General features: G+C 37.8%; 2 protein-coding genes across 3 annotated transcripts in view; both read left to right on the top strand.

Moving 5' to 3' along the window:
- The window catches only part of CENPE (centromere protein E), a 95,898-nt gene extending 89,166 nt beyond the window's left edge, over positions 1 to 6,732 (top strand). The window contains exon 44 of the mRNA XM_044681632.1: positions 6,605 to 6,732. Within this exon, the coding sequence (XP_044537567.1) occupies positions 6,605 to 6,732 (128 nt within the window). The remainder of the gene's footprint in view (positions 1 to 6,604) is intronic.
- Positions 6,733 to 8,307: 1,575 nt separating this feature from the next.
- On the top strand, positions 8,308 to 21,443 carry BDH2 (3-hydroxybutyrate dehydrogenase 2). 2 transcript variants are annotated; one of them, XM_044680983.1, is made up of 6 exons: positions 8,308 to 8,389; positions 10,649 to 10,728; positions 14,054 to 14,132; positions 17,374 to 17,470; positions 19,976 to 20,084; positions 21,204 to 21,443. In XM_044680983.1, the coding sequence occupies exons 2-6, from the start codon at positions 10,657 to 10,659 to the stop codon at positions 21,354 to 21,356; spliced, it is 510 nt and encodes a 169-aa protein (XP_044536918.1). In that variant the 5' UTR covers positions 8,308 to 8,389; positions 10,649 to 10,656; the 3' UTR covers positions 21,357 to 21,443. The 2 variants fall into 2 exon arrangements, with proteins under 2 accessions (XP_044536918.1, XP_044536919.1); XM_044680984.1 differs by lacking the exon at positions 8,308 to 8,389 and having other exon boundaries at positions 10,633 to 10,728.
- Positions 21,444 to 22,603: the final 1,160 nt, after the last annotated feature.

The following is a 22,603-nucleotide window of genomic DNA, read 5'->3' as shown; positions in this document are numbered from 1 at the left end:
AACTGTTATTTGATTTTATATATTTGTAACATAATGATTTGAATATAATTAAGTTCAGATGTTTCTTTTTTTTTTTCCTTCACAGAAGCACAGACTCCAAAAGTGGAAAATAGTGGTTCTTTACTGGATCAGTGGCAGGCCTCTTCAGGGAAAGATGCACCTGAATGTAGAACCCAGTAGTCCTCTCACTTCTATGGATCATGAACATTGCCCATCCTTCAGGATACTTCAGTGATTTGGGGCTCAATCATTCCTCCCGCTGCAATCAGAGTTTAGTCTAGCTTTCTTAGTTTCTCTCACTGTGCCACTAATACTGCCGGACAAAAGAACAGGAAAGAAGGCGCTAGCTCAGCAGAAAACTGATCCAAATGGTATCAAAACGTTCCATGCTTACTTCGTTCTCAAGTACTGGAATCCCTTTGAAAGAGATTTCATTAAAAGGTAGCTTCTATGGAATGCAAAATTATGGCAGAAATTCCTCAGGCTGACCAGTTTTCCAATGAGGAAAAATGACTTGATTTATGTGGTCATCATTTTATCTGTATATCTTAAATGTACACATGTAAAATTGTAATATGCCCATTTTTTCCTTTTGTATTCTACGATCTGTATTTATATTATCTTCCCTACTGTAAGCTTTGTGATGGCAGAAATTGTGTCTTAATTCTTCTCTGTATCCCCTACATGTGGTACTACTCAATAAAGATTGATCAACAGATGATCTCTCCTGTTGCATTGTCCGGTATTCACAAAAATCCATTTCTAAAAATGCAGTTTAAAGAGAAGAGTCATCATCTCTGAGAAATCATCTCCAGGGATCTCAGACTACTTTCCTGCAAAATGGTGCTGTTTATCTGAAGCACCTTTGTTCAGTTCTTTGGTTTTGCTGGGAGAGGGAGACGCTGAGAGATAACCAAAGCAGATCAGTTTTGAAAGACAGTTTAAAAGAACACAAAATGTTCTAGCACAGCATAAAACTCCACAATGAAAATGAAAAGAAGCAATTATTTTCAAATTTCCAAATGACAGTCACCTAGAACTCCCTGAGGCCACCTACAAACATTTGTCTACATAGAATTTGTGGGTTCATAAATGCATCTTGGGATTTGTAGTTTAGTTCCTAAATATGGACTTCTTTTTGCCATAAGAATAAATTTTATCCTGAACTAAAAATAACAAACAAAAGAAGGATTTCTATGAATTCCTCAAAGATCTTGGAACAAAATTAAGGAATTCCTGCTTGGTTCAAGAAGATAAGTAGATGATCTGTTTAAAAGATATTGGGGGTGAAAATTAAGTCAGAAAACGGCTCCCAAAGCAAACATAATGAAGACAGGCAACACAGAACACAATGGAGACTGAAGTAGCAAATGATCCTAAAGAGAAGAGAAGGTATCTAAATATATAAAAACAGAAGAAAACTTGGCAAATAACTTTATACTTTGATACTTTGGCAAAATAACTTTAAACAATGGGGGGAAAAGAAAAAAGGCCATGAATCCCATGCTGCATGAAAGAAAAACTCCCCAGAACTTCAACTACACAACAAAGTAGATGGAGGTGATTAAATCCATAGATCACTGATGAATATGTTAAGTTTCAAAAACATACTACCACACAAGTTTTCAAACAGACTAAACTGCTATGAACGAGCATTAATATCAATAACCTTGAAAATGTCTGAATGGTTTTTCATAAATCAAAAGAGGAACCTAACACCAAAATAATTTAAGCTGAATCACTACTTTTTTTTAAATTTTTAATTTTTCCTGATAACATTTATATCGTCTCCCTCCCCTCTTTCTTCCCCACTCCTGGAGCTGACAAGCAATTCCCCTGGGTTATACATGTATTATCACTCGATACTATTTCCTTATTATTCATTTTTGTATTTCTCTTTTAAAACCAAAACCCCAAATCACATGCCCACAAGTGATAGATCATGTTTTCTTCTGCGTTTCTGCTCCCACAGTTCTTTCTCATAAGTCGGGGTTGTTCTTGATCAGTTAACTTATTGCTGCTAGTAGCAAAGCCTACATTTGATCGTCCCACAGTGTTTCAGTTAGTGTGTATGACGTCCTGGTGCAGCTTATTTCACTCCACATCAGTTCATGGAGGTCTTTCCAGTTCTTATACTTCTTATTTTAAAGAGAAGATTTTTTCTTTTTTCTTTTTTTAAAACCATTTATTAATATTTATTTTTAACATGGTTACATGATTCATGCTCCTACTTTCCCCTTCACCCCCCGCACTCCCCCCACCCATGGCCGATGCACATTTCCACTGGTTTAAACATGTGTCCTTGTTCAGGGCCTATTTCCAAATTGTTGATAGTTGCATTGGTGTGGTAGTTTCGAGTCTACATCCCCAATCATGTCCTCCTCAGCCCATGTGTTCAAGCAGTTGTTTTTCTTCTATGTTTCCTCTCCTGCAGTCCTTCCTCTGAATGTGGGTGGCGTCTTTACCATAAATCCCTCAGAATTGTCCTGGGTCATTGCATTGCTGCTAGTACAGAAGTCCATTACATTTGATTTTACCACAGTATATCAGTCTCTGTGTACAATGTTCTTCTGGCTCTGCTTCTTTCACTCTGCATCAGTTCCTGGAGGTCTTTCCAGTTCACCTGGAATTCCTCCAGTTTGTTATTCCTTTTAGCACAATAGTATTCCATCACCAGCATATACCACAATTTGTTCAGCCATTCCCCAATTGAAGGACATACCCTCCTTTTCCAGTTTTTTGCCACCACAAAAAGTGCAGCTATAAATATTTTCATACAAGTCTGTTTATCTATGATCTCTTTGGGGTACAAACCCAACAATGGTATGGCTGGATCAAAGGGCAGGCATTCTTTTATAGCCCTTTGAGCATAGTTCCAAATTGCCAGCCAGAATGGTTGGATCAGTTCACAACTCCACCAGCAGTGCATTAATGTCCCAATTTTGCCACATCCCCTCCAACATTCATTACTCTCCCCTTCTTTCATTTTAGCCAATCTGCTAGGTGTGAGGTGATACCTAAGAGTTGTTTTGATTTGCATTTCTCTGATCATTAGAGATTTAGAACACTTTCTCATGTGCTTATTGATACTTTAGGCAAATTGCCTATTTATGTCTCTTGTCCATTTATCAATTGGGGAATGGCTTGATTTTTTATACAATTGATTTAACTCCTTATATATTTGAGTAATTAGACCCCTGTCAGAGTTTTTTGTTATAAAGATTTTTTCCCAATTTGTTGTTTCCCTTCTAATTTTGACTACATTGTTTTTGTTTGTACAAAAAGCTTTTTAGCTTAATATAATCAAAACCATTTAATTTACATTTTGTAATTTTCTCTAACTCTTGCTTGGTTTTAAAGTCTTTCCTTTCCCAGGGATCTGAGAAGTATACTATTCTGTGTTCACTTAACTTATTTATAGTTTCCCTCTTTATATTCAAGTCATTCACCCATTCTGAATTTATCTTGGTGTAGGGTGTGAGATGTTGATCTAGACCTAATCTCTCCCATATTGTTTTCCAAATTTCCCAGCAGTTTTTGTCAAATAGTGGATTCATGTCCAAAAAGTTGGGCTCTTTGGGTTTATCATACACTGTCTTGCTGATGTCACTTACCCAAGTCTATTCCACTGATCCTCCTCTCTGTCTCTTAGCCAGTACCATATTGTTTTGGTGACTGCTGCTTTATAGTATAGTTTAATATGTGGTACTGCTAGGCCCCCTTCCTTCACATTTTTCTTCATTATTTCCCTTGATATTCTTGATCTTTTGTTATTCCAAATGAAATTTGTTATAGTTTTTCCTAATTCAGTAAAGAAGTTTTTTGGTAATTTGATAGATATGGCGCTAAATAGGTATGTTAATTTGGGTAGGATGGTCATTTTCATTATATTAGCTCATCCCACCCATGAACAATTAATGGCTTTCCAATTGTTGAGATCCAGTTTTATTTGTTTGGAAAGTGTTTTGTAGTTGTTTTCATATAATTGCTGTTTGTTTTGGTAGATAGATTCCCAAGTATTTTATATTGTCTAGGGTGATTTTAAATGGTGTTTCTCTTTCTACCTCTTGCTGCTCTAATGTGTTGGAAATGTATAGAAATGCTGATGATTTATGTGCATTTATTTTGTATCCTGCAACTTTGCTAAAGTTGTTGATTATTTCTACAAGCTTCTGAGTTGATTCTCTAGGATTTTTTAAGTAGACCATCATATCATCTGCAAAGAGTGATAACTTAGTCTCCTCATTGCCTATTTTGATACCTTCAATTTCTTTTTCTTCTCTAATTGCTACTGCTAGTGTTCTATTACTATGTTAAATAATAGAGGTGATAATGGCCATCCTTGTTTCACTCCTGATGTTATTGGAAAGGCTTCTAATTTATCCCCATTGCATATGATGCTTGTTGATGGTTTTAGGTATATACTGTTTATTATTTTTAGGAAAGGTCCTTCTATTCCTATACTTCTCAGTGTTTTCAATAGGAATGGATGCTGTATTTTGTCAAAGGCTTTTTCAACATCTTTTGAGATAATCATGTGATTTTTGTTTTTTAGATTGTTGATATGGTCAATTATGTGGATGGTTTTCCTAATGTTGAACCATCTTTGCATTCCTGGCATAAATCCCACCTGATCATGGTGGATGATTAAAGAGAAAATTTTTTAGAGAAATAAAATGAACAGTCACTTGAAGGACTTCTGGGGCGGAAAAAAATTTTAAAACTGCATTCAGCTTGCACATTCCAAACATTTCTTAGGTTTTCAACAACTGTGGGTGAGTAGGAGAGAAACTGATGGGAGAGTGGGGAAATTAAGGCAGATCAGATCCTCACACAGGGAGCAAAGGCCTTATGTCTGCAAGGGCCTTACATGAATTTCTTCTTGAAATGAATGGGATATGAATGCAAAAGCAACATGGTATGTGCTTTTGAAAAGACAGCTATTTCCAAAGGCCTTCGATGAGAACTTATAGAATCTCTTCCTGTGTAAGCCAGTCCTCTCTGCTTTCCCACCCAAAGCTTTTAATCTGAGCCACCAAAATATGCATTCCTGTATTAGCACACACATTTGCCTCCCATTTCATCCAAGATTCTGGAAATCTGCTTTTGTGTCCCATGGCCTATAAAAGTAACAGAGCTACAATAATAATAGCTAGAATCTAAATGCTTCAAAATTTGCAAAGCTCTTCAAAAGCAGATGCTATTCGTATTTTGTAGGTTAGGAAACTGAGGCCAGCAGAAGTTGAGTGATCTGCCCAGGATCACACAGTAAGTGTCTGAGGTTGGATTTTAACCCTGGCTTTTGAAACTTTGCACGGCACCATATCCAGTGATCCAGCCAGCTGCCTCTTTCTGGTGACTAGGCTGGCTCAGTTAACTTTTGAATATTTACCCCCAAATCAAGCAGGTAATAAACAGAAATGAGATTCAAATCTTTGAGGTCTTCTTGCCTGCGGGAGCGCACAAATTCCTCTCACCAGGCAGGTAGCCGGTTCCTGTGGATGCTGAAGGCCTACGTGGCTTCCTAGGGTCCGTGGGTCGGTAGGTCTCCTAACTGAGGCCCACTATTCCGCCCAGCAGGTGCTCCAGAAGTGCCTGGCAGATTGGGGTCAGGATGGCTGGAAGGGGAAGAAGAGAATGGTTAATAATACAGCAGTGGAAGTCGAGAGTTCCTTAAGCTTCTCAATGAAATAGAGCCTGGACCATGTGGAGCTGTGGGGCGCAGCAAGAAGCCTGAAGGGTACAGGGAAGCCTTGGCTTGTTGGCTGCCCACACGGAGGGCGGCACATGCCCTTAGTGGTAAAGACTCGGCAGAGCTTATGCCACATCTTGTCCAGTGGATGAAATCTCCTTTGGCACAAGAGAAAATGGAAAAATTACTTTGCTTGGGTCCAGAAATCATAATGCCCTTCCCATTCACAATGAAAGTTTAACTCAAAAAGAGGTCAAAAGTAATGCAAATTTACTTCTTAATCTTTTAATCACGTTCCCTCACAAATTTCTATTTAAAACACTATGAAGGGGGCATAGAAGTGGCTCAGTAGATAGAGAGCCAGGCCTTGAGATGGGAAATCCTGGGTTCAAATCTGACCTCAGATATTTCCTAGCTGTTGAGGGATTTTGTTGGTATCAAATGGGTATTACAAGCATTTGAGGAGGGTTGAAAATAGCTTGTTCTCGAAAGAGGCTGTAGTCTTTTTTTTGCAAATTTGTGCTCCCATTAGAGAAAAAATTTGCTAAGTGAAAATCCCTCAAAATGTTATGGAAACTTCATCGCAAATAGACTATCAGCTCACCTCCATCATCCGTGGAAAGTGTATCCGTGGAATATACTTTAGGTCTACAGACCCAGAAGTAATCAGGCCTGGAAAAAGGAGTAAAGTTAGAATAGGTAACTCCGAACACACGGTCACTCTGGATAGTCAAAATAGGATAGGGCACAACCAGACATAATCCCTGCCAAGTCCAGCTCTGAAGGCCCAGGGTTTTCATGCCAGAAGGACTGACAGCCCCGCTGCCTGGACAGAGCCCAAGCAGACCCGCTGAGGACATCTTCCCTTGCCAAGCCGCAAACCACTCTCATGGCCTCTTGTTCTTGATTCAGGAATCCCTCGTCCCTTCCCTGCCTGCGGCTGCACCCTAAACACCCAGCAGAGGCCCTCGGCCCCTCGTGCCCATCACACCCTTCCCTCGGACATCCCGCTGACTAAGACCGCTTGGTCTCCACTGTGATTGTCTAACATGTGAGCGCTGTGCTTGTTTGATTAAGACTATTATTCACCCTTACAAGGGCGGGACATGGGACATCTGAAAGGGTCAACCTTTAATGAATAAATCTGAAAGAATATTACAAATAGCATATTACATTTATAATGCTTTTTTTTAATTTTTGAAAGAGATTTATTGAATAAAAAACATGGAGAGTCACTGAACCAGAGGATAACTGAGATGCTTTCCTACTTTTCCTACAATACTAAGCATTGTTTGGGGGTTTTCTCACTTTGTTGAGGATAAAATAATAGCTCACATTGGGGCAGCTGGTGACCCAGTGGATAGAGCACCAGGTGCTCTCAGGTGGCCTCAGACACATCCTGGTTGTAGGACCCTAGGCAAGTCACTTAATCCCATTTGTCTAGCCCCTTGCCCTTTTGTCTTAGAGTTGTTATTAAGACAGAAAGTAAGGGTGTTTTTTTTTTAATTCTGTCATTTATATAACTCCTACTATGTGTTACAAATATTATCTCAGTTGACCCTGGGAGGGAGGTGATATCAGTCTCCCCATTTTATAGATGTGGAAACTGAAGCAAACAGAGGTGAAGTGTCTTAGCCAAGGTCAGACAGCTAAGAGATGTCTGAAGTCAAATTTGAATTCAGGCCTACCTGACCATTGTACTAGCTACCTCAGTCACTGGAGATATTAGTTATTTATGGAATATTGCTTAGATTTTGCTCATCTAAAAAAAAAATCTAATCAATGTATATTGATTTGAATAAACGCCACGTTTATATAAATAAATCACCAGAAATATTCATCATGAAGTTTTGGGGAGTTCGGGTTCATTTTTACAATAACCCCCCCAAAATGCACAAGTGTGCTGGAACAGACCATTCCTCCTACCAGGACTCCTGGGATCAAGTAATGATGCATTCGATACTGAGGTCTACATATGAAGCGAATTCTTTTTCCCACTTGCAGCACAGAATTTCTATTCATTGGCCTTAACTAAGCAATGGATGTAATCGGCCGTTCAGTCCAAGCCAGAACCAACAATGTATCTTCTCTCCACCATACTTGAGACCTCTTCCAGGCTCTGACACCGGCATCACGGCCAGGCACTGATCCAGCCTCGTCGGGGGGCCACACTCACATTTGGGACAGAAGAGCCAGGACTAGGACAATTCTTTTTTCCAAGCTAAGGATTCCTGATGGAAAAGGGGGCATAAAGAGGATGAAACTTCCTCTCTTGCTGAACTACCAGAATAAACTATTAACCCTAACAGATGGATATAATTATATAAAAAGAAGCATTTGATCCACACGTGAGGATGAGCTGATGTCCATGAATTAATTTGCAGACTGTCCTTTCTCCCACTTTTCCCGTTTATTTAATGAATGACCTACATGCCTATTCTGGACTACACTAGATGGCAGCACTCAAGCAACTTTTAAGATCTTGAGACACCATTTTTTTTTTTAAGGGAAAAGAAATGCAAACACAAGAGCTAAACTACAAATCCCAATATGCACTTTGGAGGCCTGTCGTTTTTTTCTCGGGAGCAAAGGTTTTAGGTCCGTAACTGAGCCCAGAGACTTCTGGGTGAGAGCTTTCCCAATCTAAGTTGCTTTCATCTGGAAATTTCTGCAGGAAAGTAATTAAAAGATTCAGAGGTAAGTTCATATCCCTTTTTACCTGTTTTAGAGTTAATTTAGCTTTCAGGTTGGATGGGTATTCTAATACTGGATTAGATCTCTAAATTTCTAGACTCAAGCAAAGTAATTTTTGTGTTTTCTCTTGTACTATGGAGCAGATTTCATCCACTAGACGATAATGTTGCATAATCCCAACCAAACATTTACTACCTCAATGGTTCTCACCTCATTCCCCAAGCAACTAATAAGCCAGAGTTTGTCTGCACCCTTCAAGGTTCCAAATACAACCCACATTTCCAGGGTATCTGGGGCCCTACATCATTGAGAAGTCTGAGGGCCTGAGAAAAAGAGCTCCTTCAACTTCGGTTCAGTTTTTGACTTAATTAATCACACTCTTCATCCCCTTCCAACTCAAGGAAAAGTCATTCTTTTTCTTAATGTTTTAGGTTTATGGATAGAGGAAGAGTTCATGCCTAATACGTCACAGAGAGGATCATATGAGATAAAATGACCAATTTTGATCATATAAAATTAAAGAAGCTTTTACATAAGCAAATCTAATATAATAAAATTGTAAGGAAAATGAGTAATTAGGGGGAAAAAAACACACTTAAGTTTAATCTGCATATTAACATTTTCTCCACTACTTTCTTAAGTCTAGATAATGAACAAAAAAATAATAAATTGAGCTCTGATTTGTAGGATTTACAGATTTTCATGCTCAAACTGAAAGCTGAATAATCTCCAGAATATCGCTGTTCTCTTACCCTTTAGATCAAGGGTTTAAATTAATAAAATCAAAAGAAGAAATCATAGAAACAATCAACAATTTCATTGAAGAGAATGACAATGAAGAGACATCCTACCAAACTCTGTGGGATGCAGCCAAGGCAGTACTCAGGGGGAAATTTATATCCTTGAGTGCATATATTAACAAATTAGGGAGGGCAGAGATTAATGAATTTGGCATGCAACTTAAAAAATTAGAAAGCGAGCAAATTAAAAATCCCCAGATGAAAACTAAATTAGAAATACTAAAAATCAAGGGAGAAATTAGATCAAAGGTTTAGTATACACTAGCAGCATCTTAATATTTTCAGCCCTAAGTTAGGGCTGAAAGCTAACTGGCTTGTTCTTTTTTTTTTTTAAACCCTTACCTTCCATCTTGGAGTTAATACTGTGTATTGGCTCCAAGGCAGAAGAGTGGTAAGGGTAGGCAATGAGGGTCAAGTGACTTGCCCAGGGTCACACAGCTGGGAAGTGTCTGAGGCCGGATTTGAACCTAGGACCTCCTTGTCTCTAGGCCTGGCTCTCAATCCACTGAGCTACCCACCTGCCCCCAACTGACTTGTTCTTAGTGCCCAATTAACTTTGCAAGGCCGTTAATGATATCCCAGGATTAGGGTAAGGAAGAGAGTAACTAGTTGGACCATGAACCATTTTTTCCTCTTTTTTAAATGAAATTTGTTTAATGGTGTACTATAGTTTAATGTATAATTTAATTTATAGTTTATATATAAATATAATATAAATTACATATAAATTAAATGTATAATTTAATATATACTTTAATAATTTAATATATACTTTAATGGCGTAATATAGCTGGTTCTGCTTAATTCTGGTTCTGCTAAATTTTTCCAAAAGGAAGGATTCATATTTTTAAAGATAAACTTTTTTATGAATAAAATTTATAAATCCATAAGTAGATGAAAGGTAAAATATATCCAAAAAATGTCTAAAGTATACAAAATTGCCAGGCTCTTCTTTCCTCCAATATCTCCCAAAGTCTGTCCGAGCTCATATGTTCATCGCTTCCATGACACTATCCAACTGTCACCAATGCCCATTCTCAGCTCTTTGTTGCATATTGTTCAATCATGCTACCATTATTACAGGAAAGAATGCACACACTAATAGGGAAAATTGGAAGGAAGATTCAAATTCAAAGAAGATCAGTTCAATTTAATCTGACAGGTATTTGTGCAGCAACTATTGTGTGAAGTGAAAGATGGTCCAGTGGATGGATGGGAGATTTACCTGCAGGGAAATGCCTGCTCTCTGGCCCATGTTAGCCCTGGGACCCTTGTCAGTCCCCCCAAGAGACTCTCTGCCTGCCTGGTAAATAGAATTTGTGTGCTCCCTCTGGCAAAAAGATCTCAAGTTTGAATCTCAACTCTGCTGTTTATTACTTGTCCCACTTTGGGTTAAGTGTTTAAAAGCTCGACGAAGTCATCCTTTATGTGTCTTTCTTAATTTCTCTAAATTATCCTGCAGAAAGAGCCATGGGTCGACTTGATGGAAAGGTCATCGTTCTGACAGCTGCTGCCCAAGGAATTGGTTGGGCAGCTGCTTTAGTAAGTTTCATGATTGCTTTTTTTTTTTTTTTAACCTTTACTTTACTCTACTTTAGAACAGACACTAAGTATTGGTTCCAAGGCAGAAGAGCAGTAAGGTCTAGGCAAATGGGGTTAAGTGACTTGACCAGGGTCATACAACTAGTCTGAGGCACAGTGTCTGGCATATAGTAGGTACTTAATAAACATTTACTGAGTTGCATTTAAAGATGAAGAAACTAAGAGACAGGTTAAATAACTTGCCTAGGTTTATCCTGGTATAAGTGTCTCAGGCTAGATTTGAACTCAAGTCTTCCTGACTCCATTTTCAGCAGTATGCACTATGCCACTTAGCAGCCTTAATTTTATTTTATTGATGCCTTTGTTCCTTATTCAGCAGTCATTTCCCAATATATCCCCATATCCTATTTATTTGACCCCTTTCTTTTCTTAAAGAGTTGGGCAAAACCAAATTCTAAAATAACCATTTCTGATATTTACACCCATAGTTTCCATCTTTCTACCAGGAGAAGGGAAGTTGGTCTCATCATCAGCTATTTACTAAGACCAAGCAAGATTAGTCACTGCCTTTTAGTAATGGGTTTGATTATGTCACTTACAATTGAGATTATATATATATATACATATATATATATAATATATGGGTATGTATATCTAATTTATATTATATAGTATTGTATCATATCCTATAGAATATTAGATTGTGTATGATATTATATCTATTATATATCCTTATAGTTCTGTTTACTCTTCATCAATTCAGAAACATCTTCCTTAATTACTCAGAATTCATCATTCAAGAACATGTTTCTATCTTTTATCCATTTCAATCATTTGATATTATATTCAGTGGAATGAATCTTATTCCTCCAAACAGCTCTAGTTACAGGCATACCCATACCCTACATAAATAAAATTGTTCCAACTAATACCTCACAATTATGCCACTAAAAAGTTATAGCCCTATCTCTCATAATGTCATAAAACTTCATTGTATAAGTCAGTCACAGATAGTCAGCAAAATATCATTTAGTCCCTTGAATGTCAGTCTACTATATTGAGGTGATTAAAATTGTTCTTAGAAAATAAATAGCCCCTGTAATATATTTTGCCTAATACAGTATTTTTTGTGCCTGGGTGATCCTGAGTAAATCATTCAATCTCTCTTCTTTTTCCTCAAGTATAAAACAAGCTACTCTCTATGTTTTGGTACCAAAATTTATTTTCTTCCAGCTAAAAAAAAGAAAACTTTTCATTCCTCCATTCTTTAACACTAGCTCCCCTTAGGTCAGTGTAATAAACACAATGAATAGCATCCTGATTCTTTGAAGATGTGCTGATGTATTTTGACGTATATACCAAATTCATTTTTATTTTGGGAAAGTCACCACTATTTTGCCTCAGTTTCTCTGTAAAATGAGAGTTATATTCTGGCCTCTAAAGCCACTTTGAGGACAAATGGGATTGTGTGTCAACTAGCCAAGGGACGAATGTGGCTTTGTCCTAGGATGCCAAAAGGGAGGGGAAGGATAGGGAAGTGCTTCTTCCAGCAGTAATTACCAGCCTATCTTGTTAAATGGCCTGATCTTGGCTTACCACCATCTTCCCAAACCCTGTGGATAATCCAACCAGCACCAATTTTATCATGTTGGGGGTGGAAAGATCAAAGATGCTGCTTGTTCTCACTCCATCTTCATTTCGAACCATGTCTCTTGTTGAATGAGTCTAGAAGACTATGAGAAAATGAAATTCATCGCTGCATTCGAATTTACCTTGTCTTTGCCCTATATCTCCCTCTAATCATATGATGGGATTTATCCCTGGGGAGAGCTCCAGGTGTGAAAAATTCCCTCTTCTGATGCAGACGAACAATTTAGCTGTAATTTACAGACTCTGAACTCCCTCAGAGATTAAGGGACTAACTAGTAGGTGTTCAAAACAGGACTTGAATTCAAGTCTTCCTTGCTCCAAGGGTAGCCCACAAATGATTTTGCCACAGTGGTTCTTGGGTAATTACATATAATTCATAATAAATCATAATCATAATATAATGCAATCCTATGCACCTCTAAAGAGGAAAAAATTGAGTTTGATGTTTATGAAGGTTCTTTTGAATTCTTAAGGGAAGGTTCTTCCATGAATTCTTCCCCTCCTTGTTTGTCACTTGCTCAGAAGGAAACAGCTTTTAAGTTATTTACTGGGGATATCAGTGATTTTGAAAGACTTTGATAATAGCTGGGAGTAACCACTATGGAAAAAACCAAAGTCCATTACCCATATTTGTTAGCTAAGAAGGATAATGAGCCACTTATCACACAAGGATATTCCATTGCATATATGGAAACATATTAATAACCTCTTTTAGTTTAACTAAAAATAAAATGTTAGCCCACCTACAATCAATTGCAATGTTTCTCTTTAAAATCTGTGAGAAAAAACCCTGTAAATCCAACTTAACTCTTATTTAATTAGTGTGCTATTTATAAAATAATCCAATATTGGTCACCGAAGAGAAGACCCTTTCGGTCTTGTGCAAAGTGATCATGGAAGAAACCTAACAATGAATATTTGTGGATACTGATTGACTTGAATCTAGCAGTTTTAATAAGTTAAATGACTTTGTTAACCCCAAATATTTTAACATATGATCTTTTCCTTGTTAGGATACTCACATTAATATTACCTCCGTTTGTCCTAGAGTAGGGAGACATGTCCAAGGGCATAGGGGATCTATGCCAGTTTAAACATCTCTCTTTTTGTCTCAGTTCACCAAGAAGTCAATTGATATTTCTTTAAAATCCTCGCCTTCTGTCTTGAAATCAATACTGTGAATTGGTTTTAAGGGAGAAGAATAGTAAGGGCTAGGCAATGGGGGTTAAATGACTTGCCCAGGGTCACACATCTAGAAAGTATCTGAAGCCACATTTGAACCCAGGACCTCTTGTCTCTAGGCCTGGCTCTCAATCCACTGAGCCACCCAGCTGCCCCTTTGATCATCATTTTTTAAGCACCTACTATATGCCAGGGACTGTCCTAGGCTTTTTGTCTCTCTCTGTTTCTGCATCTCAGTCTATGCTACAGAATACTTGGATATTTAGAATAATGTTAAATTTATAAAAGTTGTTTCCTGGCAGATTTGTTACTAAAATGCAGAACACAATATATTACTATTTGCTTTTCTTCCACACATTTAAAAATAATTCAGCAGCAGGCTGGGGATCAGGGCGAACTTGATGACGACTTAAAGAAATAAAACTGAAAAGGAAATACAGTGGGATATAGTCATGTCCATTCATGAAGGAAATTATTTGTTTATTATGTCCAGGCTTTTGCCAAAGAAGGAGCCAAAGTCATAGCAACAGATATCAATGAATCTAAACTTCGAGAGCTAAATGAGTATGCAGGTGAGTACTGCTCAGTCCTGGCTGACCAGAGAGTGGGTTTTAAGACTCTACGCTTTTTTTTTTTTTAAGGTTAAAAATCATTAAAAAATTTCAGAGGCACGGAGGCAGCTAGTGGCTCAGTGGATAAAGAGCCAGGCTCGGAGCTGGAAGATCCTGGTTTCAAATCTGGCCTTAGACACTTTCTAGCTGTGTGATCCTGGGCAAGTCACTTAATCCCCTTTGCCTGGTCCTTACCCCTCTTCTGCCTTGGACCTAATACGTAGTAGTGATTCTAAAATAAAAGGCAAAGGTTTAAAAAAGAAGAAGAAGACAAAAAAGCAAAGGGATTTTGCTGAAATAACTCAAAGAAAAACAAGGCTTTCTGGATCAAATATTTTGTAAGCCCTTCATCTACTATTCTTTCTGCTCTCCGTATTCCCTAAACATTAGCTATAAATCTTCTCAAATATAATTTGAATGCATTTTTTAAATTTATAAGTGTTTTATTTTCCCAATTATATGTAGCAACAGTTTTCCAACATACATTTTCCAAAATTACAAGGTCCAAATTGTCTCTTTCCCTCCCTTCCCTCCCCACTCCCAGAAATCTAAGAGGCATCTTTAAGGGGAGTAGGTTTTGGTTTCCATGTCATTCAGAGTCCAATGTATAAGTGGAGATTTTGAACCTGGGACTTCATCCCCCATAAGTCCTTAGTTTTCCCAAAATTCCCTTTAATCTCTCCTGTGCCTCCACGTTTGTGTGGTCATGTTGTTGTTTTATATTTGGCTGTAACTCTTCCCTCTGGTTCTTTTGCTCCTGGGAGCAGGCTGGGTGAATTTAGCACCTTTTCCCTCTAGTTTTTTTCTGTTAGTTTATTATTAATAAAACTTTATAAAATATAATATTTGGTTATTGAATATTAATTTTAAAATCCACACCATCACACCATTTCCTTCTTCTAAATGCCTTGAGTACTTCCTCTTGTCTCACTTTCTTCTTAACTCTGTCCTCTGGCTTCTAAACTAATGACTCCACTGAAACTGCTCTCTCCAAAGTCTCTTACTTGCCTAGTCTAATGGCCTCTTCGTCATCCCATACTATTGCCTGTCTTCTCTCCTGGATACTCTCTCTCCTCTAGGTCTTCAGGACTCTGCTCTCTCTGGCACTCTGATCATTACTTCTCAGTCTCCTTTGCCAGGCCATCAGCCAAGTCATATCTAATAACTGGATACCCCAAAGGCTTTTTTCCTCCATTCTCTCCATTTTTTCTCTCTGCTCTCCCACTTGGGGCCTCACCACCACCTGTGGGTTCAATTGTCCCTGCTATGAAAATGATTCCCAAGTCTGTAGACTTTTCCGAAATGAAGGGACAAAACTACTCACACCTTTTGCCTCGGTAATCTATTGAGTCTATACTATAAGCAGATCAGAAAACAGAAAGCAGCAACTTCTTTTTTTTTTTTAAGTTTATTTGTTTGTTTTAGAATATTTTTCCATGTTTAAATGATTCATGTTCTTTCCCTCCTCTCCTCCTCTCACCCCCCTCCGTTAGCCAACTAACAATCCCACTGGGTTTTACATGTGTCATTGATCAAGACCTATTTCCATATTATTAATATTTGCATTAGGGTGATCAGTTAGAGTTTACATCCCCAATCATATCCCCATCGAACCATGTGATCAAGCAGTTGTTTTTCTTCTGTGTTTCTGCTCCCAGAGTTCTTCCTCTGGATGTGGATAGCATTCTTTCTTTTATTTTTAATTTGAAAATATTTAATTAATTAATTAATTTAGAATTTTTTTTTTACCCATGGTTTCATGATTCGTGTTCTTTCTCTCATTTCCTCCCACCCCCCTCCCAGAGCCAATGTGCAATTCCACAGGATTTTACATGTGTCATTGATCAAGAACTATTTCCACATTACTGATATTTGCACTGGGGTAATCGTTTAGAGTCTACATCCCCAATCATATCCCCACTGAATCATGTGAGCAGCGGCCCTTCTTGCCCTAGACAAGAACTAGAAACAAAGAGGGTGTCCATCAATTGAGGAATGGCTAAATAAACATGAATATTATAAAATAGCAAGATATATTATATTAATATATAATTGTCAACATATTGAATATTTGTATTAATTTTATTTATATATATATTTGTATATATAATACTTGTATAATGACATTTATATTACATGTTAATTATAGCAGTATGAAATATAGCATAATTAATAAATAGTATTAACATAGTGATTAATTAGTGGTAATGTATTAGTATAATGTAGATTAATGTAGATGAAATTAGAAATGTGACAAATTAAGGGGAAAAAGAAAGATTTATATAAACTGGAACAGAGTTCCATAAGAAGAACCAAAAGAACAATGTACCCAAGGATAATAATGTCTGTGATAATGTCTGTGAAAATATCATTGGAAGGAAACCAGACTAGACTGGGCGATTAAGAGACTTTGGAGAGAACAGTTTCAGTTGAGACATTAGTTTATAAGCCAGAGGACAGAGGAATTGGAAAGCCAGCAATGGCCCCTGAGAACACATAATGGTATATAACTCCCTCCTGTAGTCAGAGAGGTATCAGACTCCTAGACTGCCACGTTGTCTATAGATGTGATCATTTTATTGGGGTTTTTTTTGGACAAACTCATCAGAGTGTGGAGAGACGAAGAAGGGAGTCTTTTCTTGTGTGACTGTTATTTTTTTAAAAAAAAAGGAATGTAGTAAAAACTAATTTTTAAAAGACAATGGGGGAAGGGTCTGCTGGGTGGCTCAGTAGATTGAGAGCTAGGCCCAGAGACAGGAGGTCTAGGTTCAAATTTGACCTCAGATACTTCCCAGCTGTGTGACCCTGGACAAGTGACTTAACCCCCATTGCCTAGCCCTTACCACTCTTCTGCCTTGGAGCCAATACACAATATTGACTCCAAGATGGAAGGTAAGGGTTTAAAAAAAAAAGACAATGGGGGCCTCTAGGTGGTTCAATGGATAGAGATGCAGAAGAGATGAGAGGTCCTGAGTTTAAATTTGAACTCAGACGCTTCCCAGCTGTGTGATCTTGGACAAGTCATTTAACCACCATTGCCTAACCCTTACTACTCTTCTACCTTGGAGCCAATTCTTAATATTGATTCTAAGACACAACCAAAAAAAAAAAAAAAAAAAAAAAAAAGAACCTGTTAGTCACTACTATTTTCCAGCTACATAAAGATTTTGATAAATTTTGTATCCTCTCTCTTGTTTCATAGGCATTCAAACTCGAGTTCTTGATGTGACAAAAAAGGACCAAATTGACAAGTTCTCCAAGGAAATTGAGAGACTTGATGTTCTTTTTAACGTTGCTGGGTAATTCATTCTTCATTAATTTCCCCTGAATTCATGCAAATTTTATTTTCTACATTAAAATAATTTTTCATCATGCTATCCAATGGAAGTTGATCCTCCTGGGGGGAAGGAGTCTCGGTGGGCAGTTATTTCCAGAAATAAATAGGATGTATGAAAACAAAAAGGCATCATTAAAAGGGAGGAGAGAAGAGGAATTGGAAAAGAACAGAGAATTGACCTGCTTTAGCCACGGTACACATATCCACTGTGGAGATAGGGCTACATTCTGGCTAGAAGTAGGACTTCTCAGAGCATTTACTTTTTACCAAATATTCACAGGCAAACTAGCCACGGCCTAACATGGATGAGAATGTATATTTGTCTAAATTTTCATTACCTGTAGCCCTGATGTACTAGAATTCTTTAAGTAAAGGTCTTCTGGTTGCTAACAGCCAGTCCCAGATCTTTTGACACAGGAAAGCCAAGAGAATAGAGAATTTAGATTATGATAGAGTGATTTAGAAGATTGCTGTCAAGGATATAATCATAACAGACCTTGCAATATGATGACACCATAACACCATGGCCATACCTGCATACCAGCCCAATGGACAAACTCTTCCCAGTGAGAAAAAAAACATGGATATACAAAGGGTGAAAACCAGGAGGCACCCAGGTGGCTTAGTGAGTTGAGAGCCAGGCCCAGAGATGGGAGGTCCTGGGTTCAAATGTGGCCTCAGACACTCCCCAGCTGTGTGACCCTGGGCAAGTCACTTAAGCCCCATTGCCTAGCCCTTATTGCTCTTCTGCCTTGGAACCAATACACAGTATTGATTTTAAGATGGAAGGGAAAGGTCTAAAAAAAAAGTGATAATGAGACTGCTTGGCCCCAGAGAGGCTTAGCTGGCTGCCCTGCTTTACCTTCTATAAACACGCTAGTTTGACAACCCCAGTATTAAGAACTAGTTTGGAGGGACATTATTTTAACTATCTCTGTCCTAGCTCTTTGTACAAGCCTTTTCTGACATGGAGTCCTCAGTGACACCTATCCCACCCAAATTCCTACAATGTTTAGAATTTATTTCATGCACCTTGGTCCTCATGTGGGTATATGTATTTAATTTATTAGCTTAATGGCTATTATATAATCTAATAGTTTAAAACAACACTAAGGCTTTTGGAAAACCCTAACATAGAGAGAGAGAGAGATACAGATCTATAGCTATATCTATACATATATGAATATATATAATTGTTTCAGATTGTCTATTGATATTTCATATATGCTCATTTCTCCTTGAGGCAGCTAGATGGTTCAGTGTCCAAAGTACTGGGCCTGGAGTCAGGAAGATGTGAGTTCGAATCCAACCTCAGATACTGACTAGCTGTGTGACCCAGGGCAAGTCAATTAAAACTCTTCACAAACTAGCTCCAGCCTCCTTTTTCAGGCCTCTTACCCATTATTCCTCTTGACATTCAACATTTCAGTTAGTTCGCCCATATCTAGAATGCATTCCTTCCTCCCCTCTGTTGCTTAGAAGGAATAGCTAGTTGCCTTCAGAATTTATCTCAAATCCCCGCTCTTAGAAGAGGTCTTTCCTGTTCGCCTTCTATGTACTGTCCTCACCAAATTGCTTAGTATTTGCCTTATATATTCTTTGTCTTCACTGAAATGTGAATATGCTATTTCCTTCAAAAAGACATAAAAGATTTCAGCGCAGGAGCTGTCTATTTTATGTCTTTTTATCCTTGTCACTTAACATATTTGCTATATATCCAGTGTCACTTGATTGGTTAATGTACCTGACATTCAACCTGCTTTGTAAATTATTCCATGCTAGTATAATGATATGATAATAATAACTAGCAATTATATAGTGCTGGATGCATGCTACTCATATGATCCTCACAACAACCTTATAAGGTAGGGATTGTTAATAGTCTGATTTTATAGATGAAGAAACTGAGGCTGAAAGAAGGAAGTCTCTTGTTAGGCTCATATGGTAAGCAAGTATCTGAGATGGAATTTGAACCTGGGTCTTCCTGACTTCAAGTCCAGTGCTCTGGACTGTGCCAACTCCTGAAACCTCTTTCTCAAAAATTGTCAATGATCTGGGGCAGCGAGATGGCTCAGTGTATTGAGAGACAGGTCTAGAGAGGGAGGACCTGGATCCAAACTAATTGTAACATCGTGCCAACTAGCTGTAACTAACTGCAACGCTGTGCCAACTAGTTCTAAATAACTGTTACACTATGCCAAGTAGTCGTAACTAACTGTAACATTGTGCCAACTAACTGTAACTGTTAAGAGAGTTGGGAAGGAATCTTGCCTGTTCCTGCCTTATTTGGAGGACAGAGTCCACAAGGGTGGGGGAGGATGGGTTTAAAAAGGAGTTTCCAAGGTTTAAAAATGGCAATTAAATTTTTACTTTGTTTGTGTGTGTGTGTGTGTGTGTGTGTGTGTGTGTGTGTGTGTGTTGAAAAAAAGAAAAGAATAAGTCCTTCATTTTGTAACTGCTCTACCAGATTCGTCCATCATGGAACCATCCTGGAATGCGAGGAGAAAGACTGGGATTTTACCATGAATCTGAATGTCCGAAGCATGTATTTGATGATTAAAGCATTTCTTCCTAAAGTAAGCCTCCATCTGCCAACCTTATAATCACCATCAGATTGTGTCTGTATCAAAGGCCAGAAACCAACCAGAGTAAACTTATCTCTTGGCCAAGGCTAATCCCTCTTGCTGGGACCTTGATCCCATTCCCTCCCATCTCAGCTTGGTATTTGGATCTTCTGTCATTCCTTCTTTCTCTAATATTTAACTCTCCTTATCTAGTAGATCATTCCCAATGACCTACGAATATGTGAAGGTCTTCCCTATCACACAAATACACACACACACACACAAACCCTCCATATTACCCTGCTATTTTCTTAAGCAAATGGCTTATATCCTCCACTGTTAACCTTCTTGAAAATGTTTTATGCACTTGCTGCCTCCTTCTGCTCATCACTTTCAATCCTTTGCTTTCTGGCTTCTGACTCTAACATCCTCCTGAAATCTCGTTCTCAAAAATTACCAATGATCTGGGGTAGATGGATGGCTCAGCATATCAAGAGTCAAGCCTAGAGGGGGAGGACCTGCTATGTGATTCCTGAGCAAGTTACTTGACCCACCCACCCCCCAACTGCCTAACCCTTGCCATTCTTCTGTCTTAGAATTGATACTGAGACAGAAAGTAAGAATTTTAATTTTTAAAAAATTTAATGCATTTTTTCTCTTGATGATTGATTCTTTTTACTCATCATAGTAATACTACTGGGCTAGTTGGCTGGCAGTGATTCTGTATCAATACCATTCCTTTCCCATAGAGGTCAAATGAGAAATTGGGAAATTGCTGTACATTGTTGATTGATAATTAGATAATATGATAAAGATATATATTTATTTATATATAATTGTACAATTTAAATTATATTTCATATTATTATTTATTATATATGCTTGTCTAAAATTATATTAGCCATATAATATATAATTACATAAAATGATATATGCCATATTGTAAAATATTATTATATCTTCATTATATTGATTAATAATTGATATATATTTATTATAATATCAATTAATAATGTTATATACTTATTATATATGTTATTATATTTATTATAAAATTAACCTTTGTAGCTAGGGCATTTTTAGTCTCCAAAGTGGAATGCAGATCATCTTATAATTATCTTATTTTGGCAGATGCTTGCCCAGAAATCTGGCACCATTATCAACATGTCTTCTGTGGCTTCTAGCATCAAAGGTAAATCTGCTGCCAATTTTCAGGGAATTCTACTTCATCTTATATCAGCTACTGGTGTATATAGCTCACTCTCGGAAAGAGATGTGTCCTAGATAACAACCATCTGCACAGAACGGAAGCTCCTCGAGATCAGACGCCAAATTGTTTCTGCCTATGTAGCCCAACATCGAATACAATTATAAATGATTAATTGATCACTCAGAAACCTTTTTTTATTACTCGTAAGGGATTTTTCCCCTCCATAAATATTAGAACTTTTACCAGAGCTATAAACAACATGGAAAATATTTCTCGTCTGTCTTATGTTGTTCACCTTTTGATTGAAGTGGATGGAAGTCATGATGTGAAGAGCAGAAGGAAGATAATGGTGACTTGGATAATCCACAGATTAGGAAATTCCTAAATTATTTATAATTTGCTAAGTTTATCTTTTAGAGACTTTGCATTTGTGTACATTAATTAGTACACTAAATTAGTGTACTCAGTGTTTTAGTATTAAACACCAATTTAGTGATGATATTCTCTAAGGAGAAACAAATTCCTTCTTGTAAGGGATCTGTCCATTTTGAGAGGGTTGTTAAGTCTTCCTGACCACTCAAATACCACTTAGTAAATGGCTACAACAGCCACATAGTACCTAAGTGGTCTGAGAACATTAACAGACCTACCTCATGCTTTTCTGACAGCCTACTAGAAATATCCTGCCCACCAAAAATTATCGTTCTAGGCCATGGATTTTTCCTCTCCCAATTTATAGTCAGTTCAGTAATATTTTGTCTCTACCTCTATCTCCTTATGAAACCATCAATCATCATCAGCTAACGCTGCCCATGACCAATCTCAGACTGAACTTTACCTCTCCTAAACATCCCCAGGGCTCATGAAAGAGTTCAGAGTTGGAAGGAATTCAAAATCCATGCAATCTCAGACTGAGCATTGGTGGAGACTCTTCCAGGATTTGGTCAATTGTGATGGTGGTAGGCTAAAGTAAAAGAACTGGGTAAGGGCCCAGAAGTTCCATGCCCCAACATTGATCAGGCCATTCCACCCCATGGCCCAGGGAGGTTCATAAAATAAAGGATGGTATGATGAGTCCTACAGCTGCTTACACACATGTTCATGAAAAAAGAATGGCACCCATTTGGCCCATGGAGGTAGAACATAAAACTTCAATCATATGAGCAGCACAAAATGTTCATGTTGGCTGTTCATTTCACCTATTATATCTGGGTGGAAACGTTATGAATATGTCCCATTCTGCTTCAGTGGATTAATAATTCTGCTTGACTTTGCCACAGCATTTCTATCTAAGCTCTTTTCCATAATAGCCCTCACTAAA

This window comes from Gracilinanus agilis, chromosome 6, assembly GCF_016433145.1.
Source record: "Gracilinanus agilis isolate LMUSP501 chromosome 6, AgileGrace, whole genome shotgun sequence".
NCBI lineage: Eukaryota > Metazoa > Chordata > Mammalia > Didelphimorphia > Didelphidae > Gracilinanus > Gracilinanus agilis.
Note: the sequence above shows the minus strand (reverse complement) of the source record. Positions and strands in the feature narration are given on the sequence as shown.